An 18,891-nucleotide genomic window follows, 5' to 3' on the forward strand; every position below is an offset into this window, starting at 1 on the left:
TAAGGACACACAGGCCCTAGAGGGAAAGCCCCTCTCATCGGTGCCCCCTCTGATACACTGGATGTCCCTCTGGGGCCTGAGTGTGGAAAGCCGGGCGATTCCCAGAACTGCCCGACCTAAGCCCATGTGGGCATCCTACCTTCTGGTGCTTGGCCCCCCGGATGTGGGCGGCATAGGCCTCTGCCCCAGTGCAGGACACGTCACAGAGGCCGCAGTGCAGCTGCGCCCGCACCCCACAAGGGCTGCTGTTAGGCTGGATGCCCATCTTCTCCGCTGCCTCCTTCTTTTTGTGCTTTTGCCCCTCCAGGTGCTCGCGGTAGGTCTGCTGGCAGAGAGTGAGGGCGGCCTGAGGGGGGCGTGTGCTCACTGACACCGCATCGTCCCCGCAGCTCACCAGCAGGGTGTGCATGAACCTGAGCGGAAAACAGGCCCACCGGCCCCAGCCCTCCACTCTCAGGCACCTCTTTATTTAAGCCCGGTCAACAGACTGAGATGCTTGACTTGAAAAACATCAAGTTTCTTTTACTTCTCTTTTTTTCTAAAAGTCGTTTCTTAAACCAACATCCTCAAAGGATCACACATTTGGTTTTGAGGGTTACTATGAAAGAAAATTCTGACTTTTCAGAATCTGACCTCAGAAACCAAGCAAGGACACATGCTACACTTCTTGTTAGAAAACTGCTAATACCGAGGGGCTCCACGAGAGAAAGGCTGCAAGGGTCACAGACCTGCCCATTACGTGCCACTGGGCCTAAAATATCTGACTGCATCTGGCAAATGACCAAGCTCTTAGGTGGCATCCCAGACTCCTCTCCTGGAACCTGGAGACGAGGTAGTCAACAGCAAACACACAAGAAGTGGGCCCACTGAACAGTGCTCTCTGCTCATGCCGAGAGTCAATATTCATGGACCAAAAATACCTCTGGAAAATACACAAGGCGGCACAGCCTGGGCCTGGGGACAGATGGGAGGCAGGGGCAGCAGTCAGAGGGGTGCTTGCTGGAAGGTAGGAATCTTGTGAACATTGTGCCTAAGCGACAGAGCACATTGCCCCCCCGACCCCCCACCCCAATGTACAAACGGGTCTGAGTAAAAGGTATATCTGAATAAGAGCGGACCACGTCAATCCAACACCCTGGCTTTAATTCGCAAACTGTTACCTCTTCGGGAAGTTGGGGGAAGGGCACAGGGGACCAACCTGCATTATTTGTTTCTACTACATATGAATCTATAACCATCTCAATAAAAATTCTAATTAAAAATGCTATTAAGTATTAGCAAAACTGGGAATAACAAGAATTGACCTTTCCAAGCCACATGGAGGACATGTCACATGTTTTGCTGAGTGTGGTGCTCAGGCAAATTCTGTCCCACAGGGAAACTGAGGCTCAGAGAGGCTGTGACACCTGCTGGGGGGACAGTGTGGCATGGCTGGGCTATGAGCCCAGGAGGTCAGCTCTGGAGCCCACACTCCTTCCACTGAGACAGCATGCACATGTGCTCACCCGGGCCCCTTGTCAACCCCCCCGCCCCCCCGGGGCCCTGCCAAAGCAGCCCTGCAGCAGAGGCATGCCACAACTAGCCGTGTCTGCCTGGGCCCTTGCTGCGCAAGGAGGGAGCGCTGACTGCCTCCCCTACCCCAAACCAAGAGAAGCCCCACCTGCCTTGGAGTTCAAGACCACCCTTTGGTGGCCAACAGTCAGTGCTCTGCTGCTCTTATTTCTTCCACTCAACCACCAATAGGGCAATCAACAGGGTAATTCTGACCCACACTTGACATTGCAAGTTTAGTAACATGTTGAGCAGGCTTCTTTTGGGCAGGCTGTGATCCTGGCCTCTAGTAGGCCACAGGGCACAAGGGAGGGGCAGGAAGGTGGCGGAGCCTGCCAGGCATCGTGTGTGGGGTGCTGACCTGGGCACCAGCACAGCTGATCTTGCAGAGGTCGCAGTAGTGAAGTGGGGGCTGCCTGGGCCCATCTCTGGGTTTCAGCAGCCCGGTGGGAACCGGTGGCTTCTTGGTGAAGCTGCCAGTAGAACTCGCACAGGAGCTGTTCCCTGAGGCACCCCACGGGGACGAGTCCTCAGGCTTTGGGAGTGGAGGTGGAGGGGGTGGAGGCTGCATCTGTGGGGGGAGCAGTGGAGGATAGTAAGGACCAGCTGCTGGGTACACCGACGTGTAACAGCTCAGATAGCTTGGTCCTAAGAAGCAGAGAGAAGAATGAGAGGGAAATGGGTTGGTTTTGAGGGCAATGCTTATTTTGGCTGCAGAGTAACAGGCTTCCCCCACATTCACGCTCAGGGAAACCACTGCCTCACCTGTGTACGGGGTGGAGGCGAAGCTGTAGGAGGATGAGGATGAGGCGTAGGAAGGCAGGGTGGACATGAAGACTGAGGTCTGCTGGATGCTGGACGCTGGGGAGTAGGTGTAACTGGAGGATGGGACGCTGGCTGACTGTGCCGCCTTAGTGGTGGGCGCCTGTGGCAGAGGCTGTGTTTGGCTGTATCCGCCGCCGGACTGACAATAAGCTCCTTTGGCCTCTGGAGAGCAAACACAGTCCCTCTGAAGTCACACTTCACCTGTCCCCTGGGAGCACAGAGCGACAGCCACACTCCCTATTCCCAATACAACCAGCCTCCCCAGCTGCTAGAGCAAACACAGGCCCCCACTTGCAGATGAGCCCAAGGCGCAGTTGGCCATGGACCACCCCCAGCCCTGAAGGCTGGAAGCCCATAGGCCTCCGATCCTGAGCTCTAATCTGCCTGGGAGTCATTTGTGACCTGTGCCCACCACCCCTTTCCAGACGCTTCTTCCTCTGTGTCATGAGTGTAATGGGTGTATACTCAGTGTGTTCCTTCTCTAAGATACGAATCCTCAGCAGCACTTAACCCCCTTCCACCCTGGCAAGGCTTCCTTGGAAAGCACTTTTAGCTTCATTCTTACCTTTCTCTCTCTCATACACACAGGCCCCTCATTGAAGAGAGAGCCCTGACAGCCACATTACTCCAGGCTCTCCTATGAATCTGGACTGTTCAAGGGTGACTGTAATGGGGTGACTCCGTGCCCTTACTCCCACCTGCAGACCCTGCAGAAACCCACCTGCCTGGCAGAGCACGGCCCTGGCGGGGAGCTGAGGCTGGCCCACAGCAGGTGGCTGACGCTGCTTGTTCTCGTAGCTGCTGACGGCCATCAGTGGTTCGTGGCCATAACTGTCCTACAGGAGGGTTTCCGCAGGAGAGACACAGAGGGCACAGAGGAAGGGTGAGGTGTGTCCTCAGTCGCCCCGTACACAGGCAGGGGGCTCTCAAGGACCTGGGTGCTGTGCCAAGGGTGGCAGGGAGTACGGCTGGATTTTGGCTCACAGTAGGGTTTGAGCTGTTGGGAGATCAGGGACTACGTGGAGGCGAGGACAGAAACACAAGGCTTTGGGAGGGGGCGGAAGCATGGGAAAAGTATGGAAGGAGAAGTTGAAGGCCTTGGAGAAACAATGGCAAGACAGGGAGGGAGGGAGGAAGGGGACAGAGCGGAAGTGTGAAGCTTGGCTCCCCAGGTGGCCTGTGGTGTCACAGGACTGACCCAACCAAGGACAATTTGTGGGCAGCAGAGGCTGGAGAGTTGGGGGATGGACCACATGCAGCCTGGGGTGCTTTGGCAACTCCGAGTAGAAATGCAGCGGCCAGATCTATGACCTGGAGCTCCGAGATGGGGAAAGTGGCATCATCCACAATGGAAGGGCCCAGAAGGAGAAGCCCATCGCCAATCACCTCTGTGGACAGGGAAAGGGGCATGAGGAGGGTGAAGGTGTGTCCTGGACTGTCTGCTAGTATAGGCTGCCCACATCACTTTTCCATTCAACGCCATCCATGTTTTCGAGGACAGACAGGTACGAGTCAGAGAAAGGTGGGCTGATACCTGGCAGGAGGAAGCAGCGGTGGGTGCGGGGGTGGTCTCCGGGAGTCGGCTGCTGTAGTCAAAGTCCTGGATGGAGTGGGGCTGGTACCCTCCATATCCTGCTGGGCTGCCAGACCCGGGTGGCCAGGTGGCCATGGAGGTAAATGGCGGGGTCACAGCAGGGCCCATTCCAGGCGTGGGGTGGGAGGTGAAGTTGGCTCCAGAGGCAGGGAGGGGAAAAGCCATGGGAGGCTGAGCACTAGAAGCACAACAACACAAAAGCCCCACTGTGTTAGATGGAGCTCAACCCAGAACTTGAGTTGGGCACATAAACCACTGGACCAGGGGCTTCAGATGCCCGCGTCCGCTGGTACCTTCCGATGATGAGTTCTAAGGGCTCTTCAGGAACATACGCAATGTCCCAACAACCCTGTGAGGTAGGGACCATCGTTGCCCCATGTTACAGAGAGGAAACTGAGGCATGATATGTGGCCAAGTCAGGCCTGGATCATCTGAAGACTTCTCAGCTCATTCACATTAAGTCGTAGTCTTTTCTTTTTCAACATCAAGATTCCACAAAAAAAGTTGAACTTTAGTGGTATTTTTAAACCAAAGGACAAGTGGATCCACCCGACTGTTAAAATACAGAAGACTGGTCAGCACTAAACTAAAAACTTCGCCAACGGCAATCGCGCACTGACGCCCTGCTCTGTGGGGAGCGTGGCTCTGAGGCTTTGTCCACACCATCCCCTTCGTGCCTTACCACCTGCAGAAGAAGGTGCCAGCGCCACCCGTCCGTCCATCTGTCTGTCTGTCCATGCTGTCTAGCTGAGGAGACCCTCTGAGGGTCACTGACACGTGTCAAGTGCTTGATTCGTTCGAACCCCCATCTTTCTGACCCCAGTGCCCCAGGCTCTGCTGAGTACCGCCAGCCATCAGTAGGCGGTCCTTACATTTAAAAGCCCATTTAAGGGGGGAGTGGGGTATAAAAAATAGTAATAAAATAAAAAATAGGTAAAAGCCAGTTTGTTGGGAAGGGCACCATCAAAGACTTTCGCCCAATACTGATAAGGATCATGTAAGAAAATTCTGAAACATATCCCTCACAAATAAGGGGGGCTACTGTGCTGTATTTAACTTTTTGCCATCTTGATTTATGTTAAAATATTTAGAAATATAGTATATAGGCTTCCATTTGTACTTTTATCCTGAGCCTCCCAAACTTAAAGGCTGATTATTTATTTGCTTGCATGTATCACAATTCACTAGCCTAGGTTCCTAATGGTAAACATTTATATATTAGTTATCTATCGCTGAGTTAAAAACTACCCCCAACTCTGGCCAGGTGGTTCAGTTGACTGGAGCATCACATGATACACCAAAATGTTGGGGGTTTGATTCCCGGTCAGAGAGAACCGGGTCCGCTCACATACCTAGGTTTCGGGTTTGGTCCCTGGTTGGGTGCACACAGCAGGCAACTGATAAATGTTTTTCTCTTCCCCTCACTCTCCCCTTCTCCCTCCCTCTCTGCTTTTCTACCTCTCCCCCACTGCCATCTCTCCCTTCTAAAAAATCAGTGAACGTTTAGTCCTCAGTAAGGACTAAAAAAAAAAAAAAATATCCTTGCCTTAGCTCAGTGGATTGAGCACCAGTCTGTGAACCAAAAGGTGACCAGTTCAGTTCCCAGTCAGGGCACATGCCTGGGTTGCAGGCCAGGTCCTTGGTTGGGGGTGTGCAAGAGGTAATCGATCAATATTTCTCCCACACACTGATGTTTCTCTCTCTGTAAAAGTAAATAAATAAAATCTTTTAAAAACTTATCATTGAAAAGGCTTCAACCATCTCTCATCTCCAGCTCCCATTTCTGTAAGTCGGGAATTCAGGACTGCTGTGGCGGGCTCTGCCTCAGGACCTTTACCAGGCTGCACTCAAGCTGTTGGTGGGCTCCGTCGTCTGCAATCTCAACTGGGTGGGGTGGGAAGCGCTTCCAAGATGTTCCTTCCCAAGCAAGAGTGCACCAGGGGGAAGCTGTCCTTGTTATGACCCAGCCTCAGACATCACAAGGCGTAAGTTCTGCCACATCCCATTAGAAGTGAACCACTAAATCCAACCTACACTCAAGAGGAGAGGATTGGGCCCCACCTTTTGAAGGGAGGAGCACCAAAGAATTTGTGTGAGCTTTGTGCAGTGGCATTATCGTAGCCAATGAGGTTTACCTGAGGTACGATTATTACTAATTGAAGAGAAAAAAGAATTTGTGGACTTACTTTTAAACCACTACATGTTATTTCCAATATTCCGCTGTTAAAGCATTAAATACTGCAAGGCATGTTCCATGTAAGTTCTACATGTGCCTTCTTGTGCCAGCTTCCCCTCGTGGCTTCTTGTCCAGCCTCGGTCCCACACCACCCGCTCCAAAAGGGCACAGATGAGAGGAATGGGGCCAAGCTGGCTGCTTAGATCCCTCTGCATTTACCCGGGAGCTGGTACCATCCTCTCCTAAATCACACAGAAGTGTGAACCCAACCCAAACTGGCAAGGGAAGGGATGGACATTGGGAGGACACCAAAGGCCATGCCACTACGGCCACCAGAAGGCTCAACAAGGGAGTCTGGTCTGCCCAAGCTGCAAGGGCAGGGGCACTCAGTCCAAGGGTGAGCACAGACCTGAGCTGAGACCTGCTGCCGCTACTGCATGAGCCACCAGAACTGCCAGTGACGCTGAGCAGCTGGCTCTGTGGAGGCCCCTCTACCCTGGCTTCCTCGCACGCCGACAGCCTCTGCCTCCAGCAGGGTTTCCCACCTGTTCCTGAAGCCCTGGCCCACAGTGGTGTCCACTGAGGGCACAGAAGCAAGTACCTCTTGGGGTGGAAGGGTGTCTCGTCCTTCAGCCGATGAGGGCTCTGAGGAAGTAGAGGCAGCCTGTGGAGCTTTCCCCACCTTGCTCCCATGGTGACCTGCCTCAGGTCAAAAGCACTGTCTTCACCTGGAGCAGGACCCCACTTAAGGAAACCACGGAGGTGGATGGTTAATGACCTTGTTTCAGACCAGAAAGAACATGTATGTGTATATGTATACACACACACACATACAGTGTATTTAGTCTAGGGCAGGGTTTCTTGGTCTAGGCACTGCTGCCACTGGGCCAGATCATTCTCTGCGGTGGAGCCGTCCTGGGCACTGTGGAGTGTTGAGCAGCGTCAGTGGCCTCTACCCACTCGATACCAGGAGCACCCCCCCACGTCCCCACTGTCCATTTGAGAAAGGCTACTGTAGGACAAGCTCAATCCCAGAACACAGGCTGGGCAGCATCACAGGCTGGTTTACGCCTGGTCCAGATCCTAATCCAGAAGGATCACAAGGACACTGCGAGCTGCCTCTGACACACGCTTCCAAGTGTAAATGTAAAAGGATATATTTTTGTGGTACATGGCCCTGAAGTCTGAAGACCACTGAGCTAGATTAGAGGGAGGGAGGGAAGGAGATGTGGATGGCTAGGCATCCAAGCCACTATGCTCTGACGTAATTCCGAGGCTGCGGTGTAGCGTCTTGGGTGTTCTGCATGCCTGCCGGGTGACGCCTACTGGTGTTTGTTTGTTTAGGGCACAGAGGACAAGGTGATTTGGTGAATGCTGATGGAAAACATCATTCAAGAGATACAAGCCAGGGAAAGTGCTGTGACAAGAGACCTAGGAAGCGCGCAGGGTGATGTGCAGTCTCCCACCGGGGAAGGCGCAGGGCAAGCGGCACACTGGGCACACTGGGTGCAGTGTCCAGCCGCTCAGCACCGTGCAGATGAACTCTTCAGAGCTGATACGACCACTGCTGGATTCATACTCTGCCCCCAGCACCTCCACTTCTTCCTGTCATGTGTTCAGCCAGTGTGATGGAACGTGTCAGATGTCAGCACCCATGACGGTGGTGTTGCCTTCCTTGTCAAACACCACCCTAAGGCCTTTGACACACTCCTCACAGGTGCCCTGTCCTTGCTCTTGGCCGGTCTACAGCACGGGCAGGAAGTGCTCAAAGTGTCCATCTTCACATTCATCTCATCACTCTTGGGGTTCCCCAGGACTTCTGAGCACCTCAGTGTGGGTGGGATTCTGACCCAGGGATCTGACCTCATGCCCACATTGGCTGTACAGAATCTTGCCCTCTCCCGTTTAGTCAAATAGCTGGAAGGCCTCCTTGAACCCTGAAGGTCTGGTCCTCAGTGAAGTCACACATCTTGACTGCTTGGCTCTGCTGAAACTTCCTGTAGTAACGGCCCCTATTGGTTTTATGAAAAGTCACAGCTGTGAGCAGAGGCTGTGAGGAGTACAGGGTCACGGTCAACATCAGCTTTCAATTCAGTGTGAGACAGTGAAATGCCCCTGACCTCACCATAGTTCACTCCTGGAGCACTTCTCCAATGCAAACAGTGACATATGCCACCTGGTGGAAGAATGGATGCACTGACAGCCCAGCAGGTAACAGGGGGACCCCTGTCCCTGAGGCTGAGAGGATGACTGAGACTCCAAAGGGTTAGGGCTCAAGCAGGGCAAAGGAAAGGGCCTGGCAGAGACACCGGGACAGGAGAAAGGCACGAGGTGGACAGGGAAAGTGCCCGATCAGCTGGGGGACAGAGGATGTGTGGGATAACAAAAAGGCGGAGGGTGGGCTTGGGGCTCTCAGATGCTAGGCTGCATCCAGGTTTTATCTATAAGAACAGCGAGTCACCAAGAAGACCCTTGGCAAGTTCTGAGCTGTTTTAGGATGCTAAGATGGGGCTATGGACTAAGCTGTGCCACCCTCAATCCTCAATTCACTGAAGCCCTAATTCCCAATGTATTTGGAGGTGGGAGCTTTAAAGAGGTAGAGTTAAACAAGGTCATGGGGTGGGCTCCTTATCCTTTAGGATGGGCACCTTTGGAGGTGCACACAGTGGGAAGACCGCATGAGGACACAGGGAGAAGGCACCCATCTGCAAGTCAAGGAGAGAGGACACAAGAGAAACCAACTCTGCCAGAGCCTTGAACCTTGATCTTGGGCTTCCAGCCTCCAGAACTGGGAGGAATAAATTTGTTTAAGCCACCCAGACTGTGATACTTAGTTATGAAAACCCATGCTAACCAATACAAATAATGGCTATTGAGGGGAGAAGCTGAGGGCAAGGACTGCTAGCAGACATGAGACACGCAGGGGCCTCAAACGGAATGGCAGACACAGGACGAGAACATATGAGACATCACGCCCGCTGTAGAGTCTGGCTAAAGGTGGCTCCCTGCAGTCTAGGGCTGTTCGAGCTGTCAAGTGCCGGGAATGTTTGATAACAATGATGGAAGTGGTGGTCATGACCCAGAAAGGGAGCACTTAGGCTCACCTTACCCTACTTGCTCATGACCCCACAAAGTCACCAACACACAGCTGTTTGCGATCTAGGAGGAGAGTGTCCCTCACTTTTATTTAGCTAAGCAAGCTCTCCGAGGTAGTGGAATGTGGAGTGTCCCTCGACCTGGGGGAGTGCATGTACTGTGGGTCTCGTGCCCATTCTCAAGAGAGAGCTTGGCATGAAGGAGTCCAGATGGAAGGGATGACGGGAGAAATGGATTTTAAACATGGCTTGGCAAAATTTGTCCACATACTTTGTCTTCTCCAGTGGTGTCCTTGTCTGGCTGAAGGGGCAAGGAAGCTCTCTGGAGTCTCTTTTATAAGGGCACTAATCCCATTCATGGGGACTCCACCCTTATGACCTAATTACCTCCCAAGTTTCCACCTCTTATACCATTGCTTTGGGATTAGGTTTCAACATATGAATTTGGGGGCGGGGGGGATACAAACCTCCCGTGTATGGCAGAATCAGTTCCACTGCAGTGCAGCAGCCGAGGCAAGGTACAAGGGCCAGAGAAATAGATTTCATTTTTAGATGGGAGGAGCTGCAAGATTTCCGCGGAAGAGTATGGAAATAAGGAGTAAAGGACAGACAGTCTGTCCTTCATCAACCCACCATATCCTGGTTTTGGGAGCTGAGCTACCCAAAAATGGCTCATGGGAAAGACTTTCTGCAGGCATCGCCCAGAGAGTTGTCAAAACCTAGATAATCTAGAGCAGGGGTTCTCCCCTGGGTGGTTCTGCCCCAGGGGACACTGGGCAGTGTCTGGGGACATCCGTGGTTGTCACAGTGGTGGTGGGGTACTCCTGGTATTCAGTGGGTGGGGCCAGGAATGCCGCTCAATGCGGAGTGCTCAGAATGGGCCCACCCCAGACAGTGACCCCTCCCCAAGTCAGCAGTGTGGCTGCTGAGGAACTCAGGTCTACAAGGAGATGGTTGGGGTCCCTGGGGCCGGGGATCTGGGATGAGAGTCCAGAATGGGGGCGGGAGGGGAGGAGCTGAACTGGTAGCAGACCAGGCTCCCTGCCCCAGGTCTGAAGGAAGAGCACCTTACACCACTTCTTGGCCTCCCTGTGGTGGGAGGTCACTGGTTACTTTGCCTTTTCTCAATTTCTAATAGCTTTTTCTGAGTCCTTTGAACTATCAGAGGAAAGCTGTTGACTCCCTGCCCTCTCTTTATTCCTACAGACAGTTTTGCCTGTAATTCCCTGGGGCTTCACAGGCCCCATGTTAAAAATCTCTGCTGGAATGGGGGCATCAAAAAGAAATCATTGAAGTTAAACGCCTTGAAGTTAAATCAGTTGGTTAGAGTATTGTCTCTCACACCAAAAGGGTGCAGGTTCAATTCCTGGTCAGGGCACATATCTAGGTTTTGAGTTCAGTCCCTGACGAGGGTGCATAGGGGAGGCAGCCGATCAACGTTTCTCTCTCACCCTTCCTCTAAAATCAATAAAGCACATCCTCAGGTGAAGAGTTTTAAAACTCACTGAGGTTGAAGGACAAACTTTATGCGGCCTAGCCTTGTATGCTGACGCATGTCCTCTTTTCTCAGGAAATGTAATCAATTCTTTCAAAGGCGTTGACTTCTCTGGGTTGTCACTTAGGCACCTCTACAGACTGAAATCCTGCGGGTGTAAATGAGACGCTCCCTTAAGAGCAAGAAGACGGAGAAAAGTTGAGGATGAGAGTGAGCATTTTGCACGAGGACCGACTTGGAGTTCAGACAGGACTGAAGCTTAGGAACTGGGTGGAGAGCTACGGCCAGTGGGATGGGCCGTGAGGTCTGCAGCCAGACCACCTGACCTCTAATCCCAGCTCTGCTCACTGGGGGCCTTGGATGAGTTGAGTATTCTTCCCTAGCCTCAGTTTGCTCACCTATAAAATGGATGCACCTTACTTCTTGGGATGGCATGATAACAAAACAAGAACCGAAATGTTACAGTGCCTCACACATGGCAGAAACTTAAAATGTAGTCCAGGGTTGCCAGATCTTCCGATTTTAAGCAATGATAGAAATTGGGGTTTTGTAAAGTCTCCCAATTTTTAAATGCCTGCAACTAATTCCAATAGAGCAAAACCAAACAAAACAAACAAAAAATGCTGCATAGGCCAAAGAAAGCTGGTGTGAGAAGCAAACACAGTCTGCAGTGCAGCCTGCCCGTCAGAGATTCACTCTCAGTTCAATCCTCTCCTTAAGCACGGAGCTCTTTACCTACTTGTCACTTCTCCTCCCAACACTCCCCCAGGTGGTGTAAACCAGGCCAGACTGAGATCAAATTTGAGCACCAAGCAGTTCAAAATCATAACACGGACCACCAGCTGCCCTGCAGTGCTGGGAGAAAGGCTCTGCTCAGCATCCTGACAGTTCAATTTCCCAGGAGCGTCTGTGACCACTCACGGGTGAAGTAACACTCGTAACTAGGATGGCTCATTGTGAATGCGACACCCACTGCTAAGTATGGCCACCAAAGACATTCATCAGGGAGGATGTTGTCAAATACATTTTATCAGCTGTAAGATATGTTTAATTACTTCACATGCAAACATACATACATACCAACAAATTATTTCATTTTCTGGTTCACAAGGGTTTTTATATTCAAAACATTTACATATTATACATTCATAACCATACTACTTCTGGTTTTTTTAAGAGCAGATTTTTATTTTTTAACCAGGAAAGCCCATGTGCATTCTCCACAAGAAATGCCCATTTCAGATCCAGAGAGCCCAGAAAACACCCCGACATACTGGAAAGGGGTTCAGTGAACTAAATCTTTGGGCTCTTGAGAAGATGACAGGATTTCATTCCCACCCACACCGTTCACAACCTTATTTAAAATGCAGTCAGGAGTCTCCAGCCCCAAACCAGGACCACCTGGCTCAAGACAGAGCCACTGGGCTGCCTGGTGTTCCCAAGGCAGGGACTCCAGAGACTGGCCACAGGACTTTCCTAAGCCTTAAGGGTGAGCCGGACTCTGTTTGGCAGTGAAATCCCTGGAATTCTCTTCCAGCTTTCTAAACAGAAATATGGTCCCCATGTGGAGGGTGGCTACATATGAGCCCCACTGGTCAGGGGCTTAAGAACTCTGTCTTGATGGTATTATGCTGGTTAAACTAAAGAGAAGGCATTATAATATACACGCCCTCCTAGAAAGAAGCAGGGAAAGAACTCCCAACCAGGAACGATCTGGCCGTGCCCTTTTACTGCCGTGAACCTCAGTCAACTGACGAAAGGCCAATATTTCGGAATGGTAAGGGGTCATCTGGGGTTCTCCTGCTGCTTGAAGGGGGAAAAAACCTCCACAGTCACGTCTACACTGGTCTACCATGTGCCTCTCTAGTGTCAACAGAGGGAGGCAGGACTAGATAGGCAATCTGAGGTTCTCATGAGCAAGTACGACAGACATCAGACCGCCAACCATGGATTCAAACAATGACATTCAAAAGTGGAAAGAAGCTGCTGGCTTTTTAAAAACAATCATTCCAAGAGTCTTAGATATTATAAGCTCATTTTGCTCCCAGAGAGCAAAACTCATCAAAGAGTAAATCCGCAATCAACGGAGTGACTTTCTGAAGTATAAAATGCTACAGAATCAAATTGAAGCAATTCTCAATTTTCGGTCAACAATGTCAAATGAGGAACTTGAGATACATTAATTTTAAAAGACAAATGGACAGTGATATACCACAAATGCAACTTACCTGTAGGAGAAAAAACCTGCCAAAGCAAAATATCTACAAAAAAAAAGAAGTCCAGTTCCCCAAAATATTTACAAATGAAGTTTCCAGCTAAAAGAAACCCAGCAACCTTAACTAACATATAACACAAGTCCAACAGAAAAGAATAGGCAGAGAATTTCTGGCCAATATCTTGGTAAAAGAGACACAACAAGAAATGAAACCTTGGGTGGTGCCCAAACCTTTTCCTACCAAGATTCTACATACTCTATGAGTAAACTGCACACTTTAAATGTGAGATCTCATAAACAAAGAAAAACACACGCAGAAAGAAAGAAGCAAAAACACTCTGTGATTTGTCAAAGCTTCCTAATTTTGTTCTGAATTAGGCAACATTACTTAGTTTTGATGATTAAGCTGTCGTACTGATACAAAAGAAGCTGGTATTAACACAATAAAGAAAAACATCTCTTTAAAAAATATGTTATTCATTTTTAGAGAATGGGGAAAGGAGGGGAGAAAAAGAGGGAGGGAAACATCGATTGGCTGCTTCTCGGACGTGCCCCAACTGGGACTAAGCCCACAACCCAGGCGTGTGCCCTGACAGGGAATCCAACCAGAGACCTTCCGCTTTTCAGGACGATGCTCAACGAAATGAGCCATGCAGGTCCGGGTCCTCAAAACTACTTTAATCGACTAAAGCCAGTCAAAATGGAGGGCTCCTTGACCTAGCTGGGATATGTACTATACCTTTTAATTATCAAATGCATCTATAATATCTTGTGCAGTATTCTTTCATAACTAAACTTCTAAAAACATGAAGCAGAAATCATAAAGCAGAGGCAGGCATAATTTGATCTACAGTCTGAATTTGGTGCTGGTACTTAAGACTTGGAGAATTTCACATAGAAAGGGGATACGGGTTCTCTAGGGAGATGGGAAACCCCCCACGCTGGGTTCAGTACCCCACGTCAGTGGCAGGTGGGGCGTGCGTATGGGGGTGCACGCTGTCTTGGTCCCCCCCCCCCCCGCCCGACCCCATACACCACCATCTTAGATCTGATTCATTTATGCAGAGATCCGGCTCTCCCAGGGACATCCATGATCCCTGACCTGAGGTTTCACAAACTTTAATTCACTAATATAAGATGAAAAGAGAATAAATACATGTTTACAAATACCCTTTCTACACTCTTTCCTTATTTTTCCAGGACTACTCACTTATCCAGACCAACAGTCGCTGGCCCCTTACCTCTCTCTATAGGCACACAAAAGAACAACAATTACACTATGTGATAAAATAATTTTTAAAATCATTTGAAAACACTTTTAAATTTGATTTATTTGTTCTGATAATTCCAAATACACACACTGGTAGATAGAGACAAAATATTAAAAATTCAGAAACAGTATGTGGGGGGGACATCTCTGTTAGGAATTGACTTATCTTCCGAAGTTACTTTGACTTTTGGTTCTAAAACAGAAAAAAAAAAAGATTCAAATTCCAAACTTCAGACATTTGCAATGTATCAAATCTATTTGTAATAGGATCTAAGACAGCATAGTTCTGTCATCTGAAAGGTTTTCCTTAAAATATACTTAGTATACTAAAATATACTTAAGCCAAGTTTCCAGTGGCAGTCCAGAGCTGCCACTCAAAACTACCTGCCAAGAAATTCCCTCATTCAAGCCCTAACATGTTATTTTTGCCCCACTGAGATGGGGCTTTAGAGAAACAACTGCAACCACATTCTTATAGGAAGACTTGTATGCCTTACTCTTCAGGGTCAACTTCCTGCCAGTCTGGAAAAAATGAGGTGCTGCTTAGATGCTTACTTATCAGGACCGCTTCAAACTCGGCTAGAGGTTCCCACAGGCCCAACCTTCCTGGACGTCTAGTGCAACGCTGCTTTTGGGTGAGGCAGTGGGAGCCCATTTAGAGGTGTGTACTTGGCTCCCGAGAAGGACACTTCTCAGCAGCATGTGCTCCTCCCACCTAAGCTCAGGGGACAGAAGGGCCTTGGCAGGTGATGTTCCCTCTGGAAGCATCTGAAGACGGGGCGGGGCGGGGGGGGCAGCATGTGGCAGGCAAGGGAGGCTGGCCTGCGTGTACCAGGACCACTCTGACTCTGGTTGCAGCCACACCTGACAGGGCAGGGGGCTCCCATTCAGGGTGTAACAGGCAGCCTCACGTCTGCCAGCACTCCCCAATGTCGGTGTGGGCTCCAGTGCCTTTCCCAAGCTACCCGTTGCCTCTGGCAGAGGTTTTTGACTTAAGGATTGCAATGTACGAAATATTCCTATCCAGAGCCATGGTTATCAACTTCAAAAGCCAAGAAAACCTACTCAAAGTCCTCTAAGAAACAAACTGTTGTCTTTGCTTTGGCAATTCATGAAACAAGCTTTGTAAATACTGTTGTCCAAATACTCCCATAAAGTTAGTACTCAAAACCACATTACCTAATCAGTTTTTCCATGGCACATCATATGAGAAACGCTTCCCTCAAAAGAGAATGTCTAGTTAACTTAAAATCAATGTATGGTTGCCTCCCATGTGTCCCCTGCTGGGAACTGGCCTGCAACCCAGGCATGTGCCCTGGCTGGGAACCGAACCCCAATACTCTGGTTCCCAGGCCCGCACTCAATTCACTGAGCTACACCAGCCAGGGCTAGTTAAATCTACTCTTAAAGAACAAGACACGCTCCCCTGGTCAAGGGTAAAGACCAGACTAATTTGACATTCAGTGAATGGCAGTTTGAGAGTTAGTTACATGTGTGTATACTGTATCACCTAAGTTATCAGAACACAGACAGCAGCTGCACTAAAATGTATAGGTTCAGTAAGACAAATTAACAAAAACATCTACCGAAGCCCAGCAATTACAGGCATACTTTGTTTTTATTGTGCTTCCCAGATATTGCATTTTACAAATTGAAGGTCTGTGGCAACCCTGCATTAAGCAAGTCTATCAGTGCCATTTTAGCATTTTTTAGCAATAAAGTATTTTTAATTAAGACAGGTACATTGTTTTTACACATGTTTTAAAAGATTTTATTTACTTTTTAGAGAGAGGGAAGGAGAAAAAGAGGGAGAGAAACATCGATGTGGGAGGGAAACATGGATCAGCTGCCTCTCACATGCCCCCAGTTGGACACCTGGTCTGCAACCCAGGCACATGCCCTGACTCGGAATGGAACAGGCGACTTTGCTTCTCAGAGCAGCGCTCAATCCACTGAGCCACACCAGCTGGGGCTTATATTGTTTTTAGATACAATGTTACTGCACACTTAATAGATTATAACATAGTAAAAACATAACTTTTATATGCAATGGGAAACCGAAGAAATCATGTGACTAGCTTTATTGCAATATTTGCTTTATTGCAACAGTGTAGAATCAAACCCGCACTACCTCTGAGGCCTGTCTGTACCAATCTTAACAGTGTAAATGCTCTGTTTCTCTTCTGGAACATAATCTTAATAGAAAGCATAACATTCAAGTAATTTCCCATTGATTCTTATGACTGAAGAATGCACTGGAGAAAGAAAAAGAGAAAGAAAAGCCCGCAAGCAGGCAGAAGGGTGGAGCATTTCCAAAAGTGCGTGGTCTCAAAGCCTAGAAGACTAGAAGACCAGCCAAGTCCTGCTTCTTGAAGCACTGGCAATCAGAAATCCACTGAGGACAATGGAAACAAGGCAGCATAAAATAAAAACCTAACACTCTGTTCCAGAAAACAGCAGGCTATACATTCTGTCCCTGACAAGAAATCCATTACTAGACAAATGCTACACTCTGGGACCACACTGAGGGCAGGAAACACTGGTAGCACTCCTATCGTCCACAACCCTTGTTACAAAGCCCTGGTCTTGTTCCCACAGGAGAGAACACGGCAGTATCAGGACCGGGATGAGGGGCTGGCCGGAACTTCCCATTAGCCTCATCTATCTGCAACATGCTGAAACGGAGTCTGAACACCACATGCAGCAAAGGCCTCTAGTGCAGCAGACGCATCTCTCAGCTGCCTAAGGGGTGGCTGGCACCAAGGTTGGCTCCTCAGGGTCTGTGAGAAACTGGCCCAAGAGGTTCTGCCAGGCTACCAGTTGGAAACTTACGCAAGGCTGATAAATGACAATGATGGGGAGGAGACACTTCCTCCTAGGGATGCTGGTCCTGCACCTGTACCTGGGACTTGCTCTTGACTGCTAAAGGAGACAGCAGAGATACTCCAAGAATGGTGTGTGTGTAGGAGGGGGGTGTACATCTGAGGTATAAGATACCCCATGTGTCTCTACCCATGGATCCCTCTTTTCCCTGAGGCTTCCTATGCCTGCCCCCACCCTCTGCCATCTCTTCTCTAGATTCCTTTCTCTCCCTCCCCCCCCCCAAACACCTGGGTCCCTGTCCTTTACTACATCTTAAATATCCAAACACCTACTCCATTGAGTTGCAAGGTTCCAAGTCCCTCTACCCGTCCCGTCTCAGCTGTACCCCTTCTAACTATTCCCCATCCCCTAGAAGCCCCAGGTGCCACCCTCCTACTGGGTCTCGGGACTTTCCCCAAGTCTCTGCCCAACCCCCCAGTCAGGTTCAATCCCCCTCCCCAAGTCTCTGCCTCGCCCTCCAGTAGCCTCCCAGGTCTCTGGGTTCTCTCACGCCCCTCCCCTACACCGACCTCCAAGGGTCGGTACCCCGCATACCCCTGCCTGGCCAGGTTCGCTCCCAGATAGGACTTTCCTCTCAATCTGGGCAGGTCCCCACCTTCACTCCTCTCTCCCCGCCTCCGCCAAGGTACTACTTCACCTTTTGCCTTGCCAGGAACGCTCCGAGCATAGCTCTGGGTCCATCCCCACCTCGGGCCCAGGGCCCTCTCCCACGCCAGGAGGCCCCCAGTTCTCCCCTTGATCGACACAACCTGGCGCCGCGACCTCCGCGGCTCCGCTGCCATCTTAGCCGGAGCAGGGCCGCAGCCCGCGCGTCTCGCCGGGTTCGGACAAAGACGCCGACCCGCGGGTCCTCGTGGCGTCATCTCCCTGGGGCTGGGTAGAGAGGAGGTCGTTACCTGTACTGTGGGCCGGCACCCTGAGCGAAGCCGTAAGACCCTCCCGCTGCCATTCTCGGGTCTCAGCAGAGCGCCAGTCCAGCTAGAGGCGAGAAGGGGCAGGGTCTCCGGCGCGTGACGCCCCCGGGCTACGCTTCGCTTGCGCTGGGCCACGGCCCCCGGACGCAGGCTCCGCCCCCTGCTCGAAGCTCAAGCCTCCACGTTTTCTATTCGTCTGGCCCGCTTGGCCTGGAGTCCCGCCTCCTCATCAAGCCCCGCCCCATACTCGGAACCTGGCCTTCCCTCGGACTGCTCTGCCTCGGAGGACCCTAGCTGGGTCCCTCCCCGCGCCCAGGCCCACTCCCAGACAGAGAGATCCTCGCATCCTGCTCCACATCCGGAGGCTTTGCTTGAGCTCAGCTCGGTGTCCCAGACCTGGGCCTTTATTTAGAGACCCGCCTAGCATTTTACGGCCCTAATGTGGGGAGTTGGGGCTCAAACATCGCACCTGCTTCAAGCCCTGACTGTTCTCTGAGTACCGTCCTCCCTTTAACCACTCAGCTTTGGGTGTTCTCTGCCTCACGCCCCGCCCCCCGGCCTCTCATCCAAAAACACGCCCTGGACACCGGCCTGGAAGTGCCTTTACTTTTTGTCCCACTTGGGTGGGTTTGGGAACCCCAATGACGGCATCTAGCTGGGTGAACGTGACCCTCCTGATCCAGCCAAGTCCTGATTGTTCCTTCAGCACCACCCTGGGTGCCAGCCTTTAACTGGGGCCTTCTAAGGGCCCACTCAGCACCTCCAATTCTATGGCTCTAAATTAGTGGTTCTCAAATGGAGTGATTTGCCCCCAGGGGACATCGGGTGGTATCTGGGGACATTGGTGGTTGTCATGACTGAGGCATGGAGGGA

The 18,891-nt window shown here is 50.7% G+C and overlaps 1 protein-coding gene, 1 non-coding gene and 1 pseudogene across 2 annotated transcripts in view; 1 reads left to right on the top strand and 2 right to left on the bottom strand.

Annotated features, from left to right (window-relative positions):
• The window catches only part of ZFR2 (zinc finger RNA binding protein 2), a 40,495-nt gene extending 22,356 nt beyond the window's left edge, over positions 1–18,139 (bottom strand). Inside the window, exons 1-6 of the mRNA XM_037165289.2 lie at positions 18,001–18,139; positions 3,911–4,148; positions 3,098–3,212; positions 2,317–2,538; positions 1,913–2,199; positions 140–322 (exon numbers count right to left, since the gene is read on the bottom strand). Coding sequence (XP_037021184.2) covers positions 140–322; positions 1,913–2,199; positions 2,317–2,538; positions 3,098–3,212; positions 3,911–4,148; positions 18,001–18,053 — 1,098 coding nt within the window. The 5' untranslated portion in view covers positions 18,054–18,139. The remainder of the gene's footprint in view (positions 1–139; positions 323–1,912; positions 2,200–2,316; positions 2,539–3,097; positions 3,213–3,910; positions 4,149–18,000) is intronic.
• Positions 6,066–6,205, top strand: LOC119063823 (U4 spliceosomal RNA). Its single transcript, XR_005085246.2, has one exon. It is a non-coding gene; the product is annotated as a U4 spliceosomal RNA (small nuclear RNA).
• On the bottom strand, positions 7,578–8,115 carry LOC119063786 (myosin light polypeptide 6-like; annotated as a pseudogene).
• Positions 18,140–18,891: the final 752 nt, after the last annotated feature.

This window comes from Artibeus jamaicensis, unplaced genomic scaffold, assembly GCF_021234435.1.
Source record: "Artibeus jamaicensis isolate MK-2021 breed Jamaican fruit bat unplaced genomic scaffold, CSHL_Jam_final scaffold_537, whole genome shotgun sequence".
Taxonomy (NCBI): domain Eukaryota; kingdom Metazoa; phylum Chordata; class Mammalia; order Chiroptera; family Phyllostomidae; genus Artibeus; species Artibeus jamaicensis.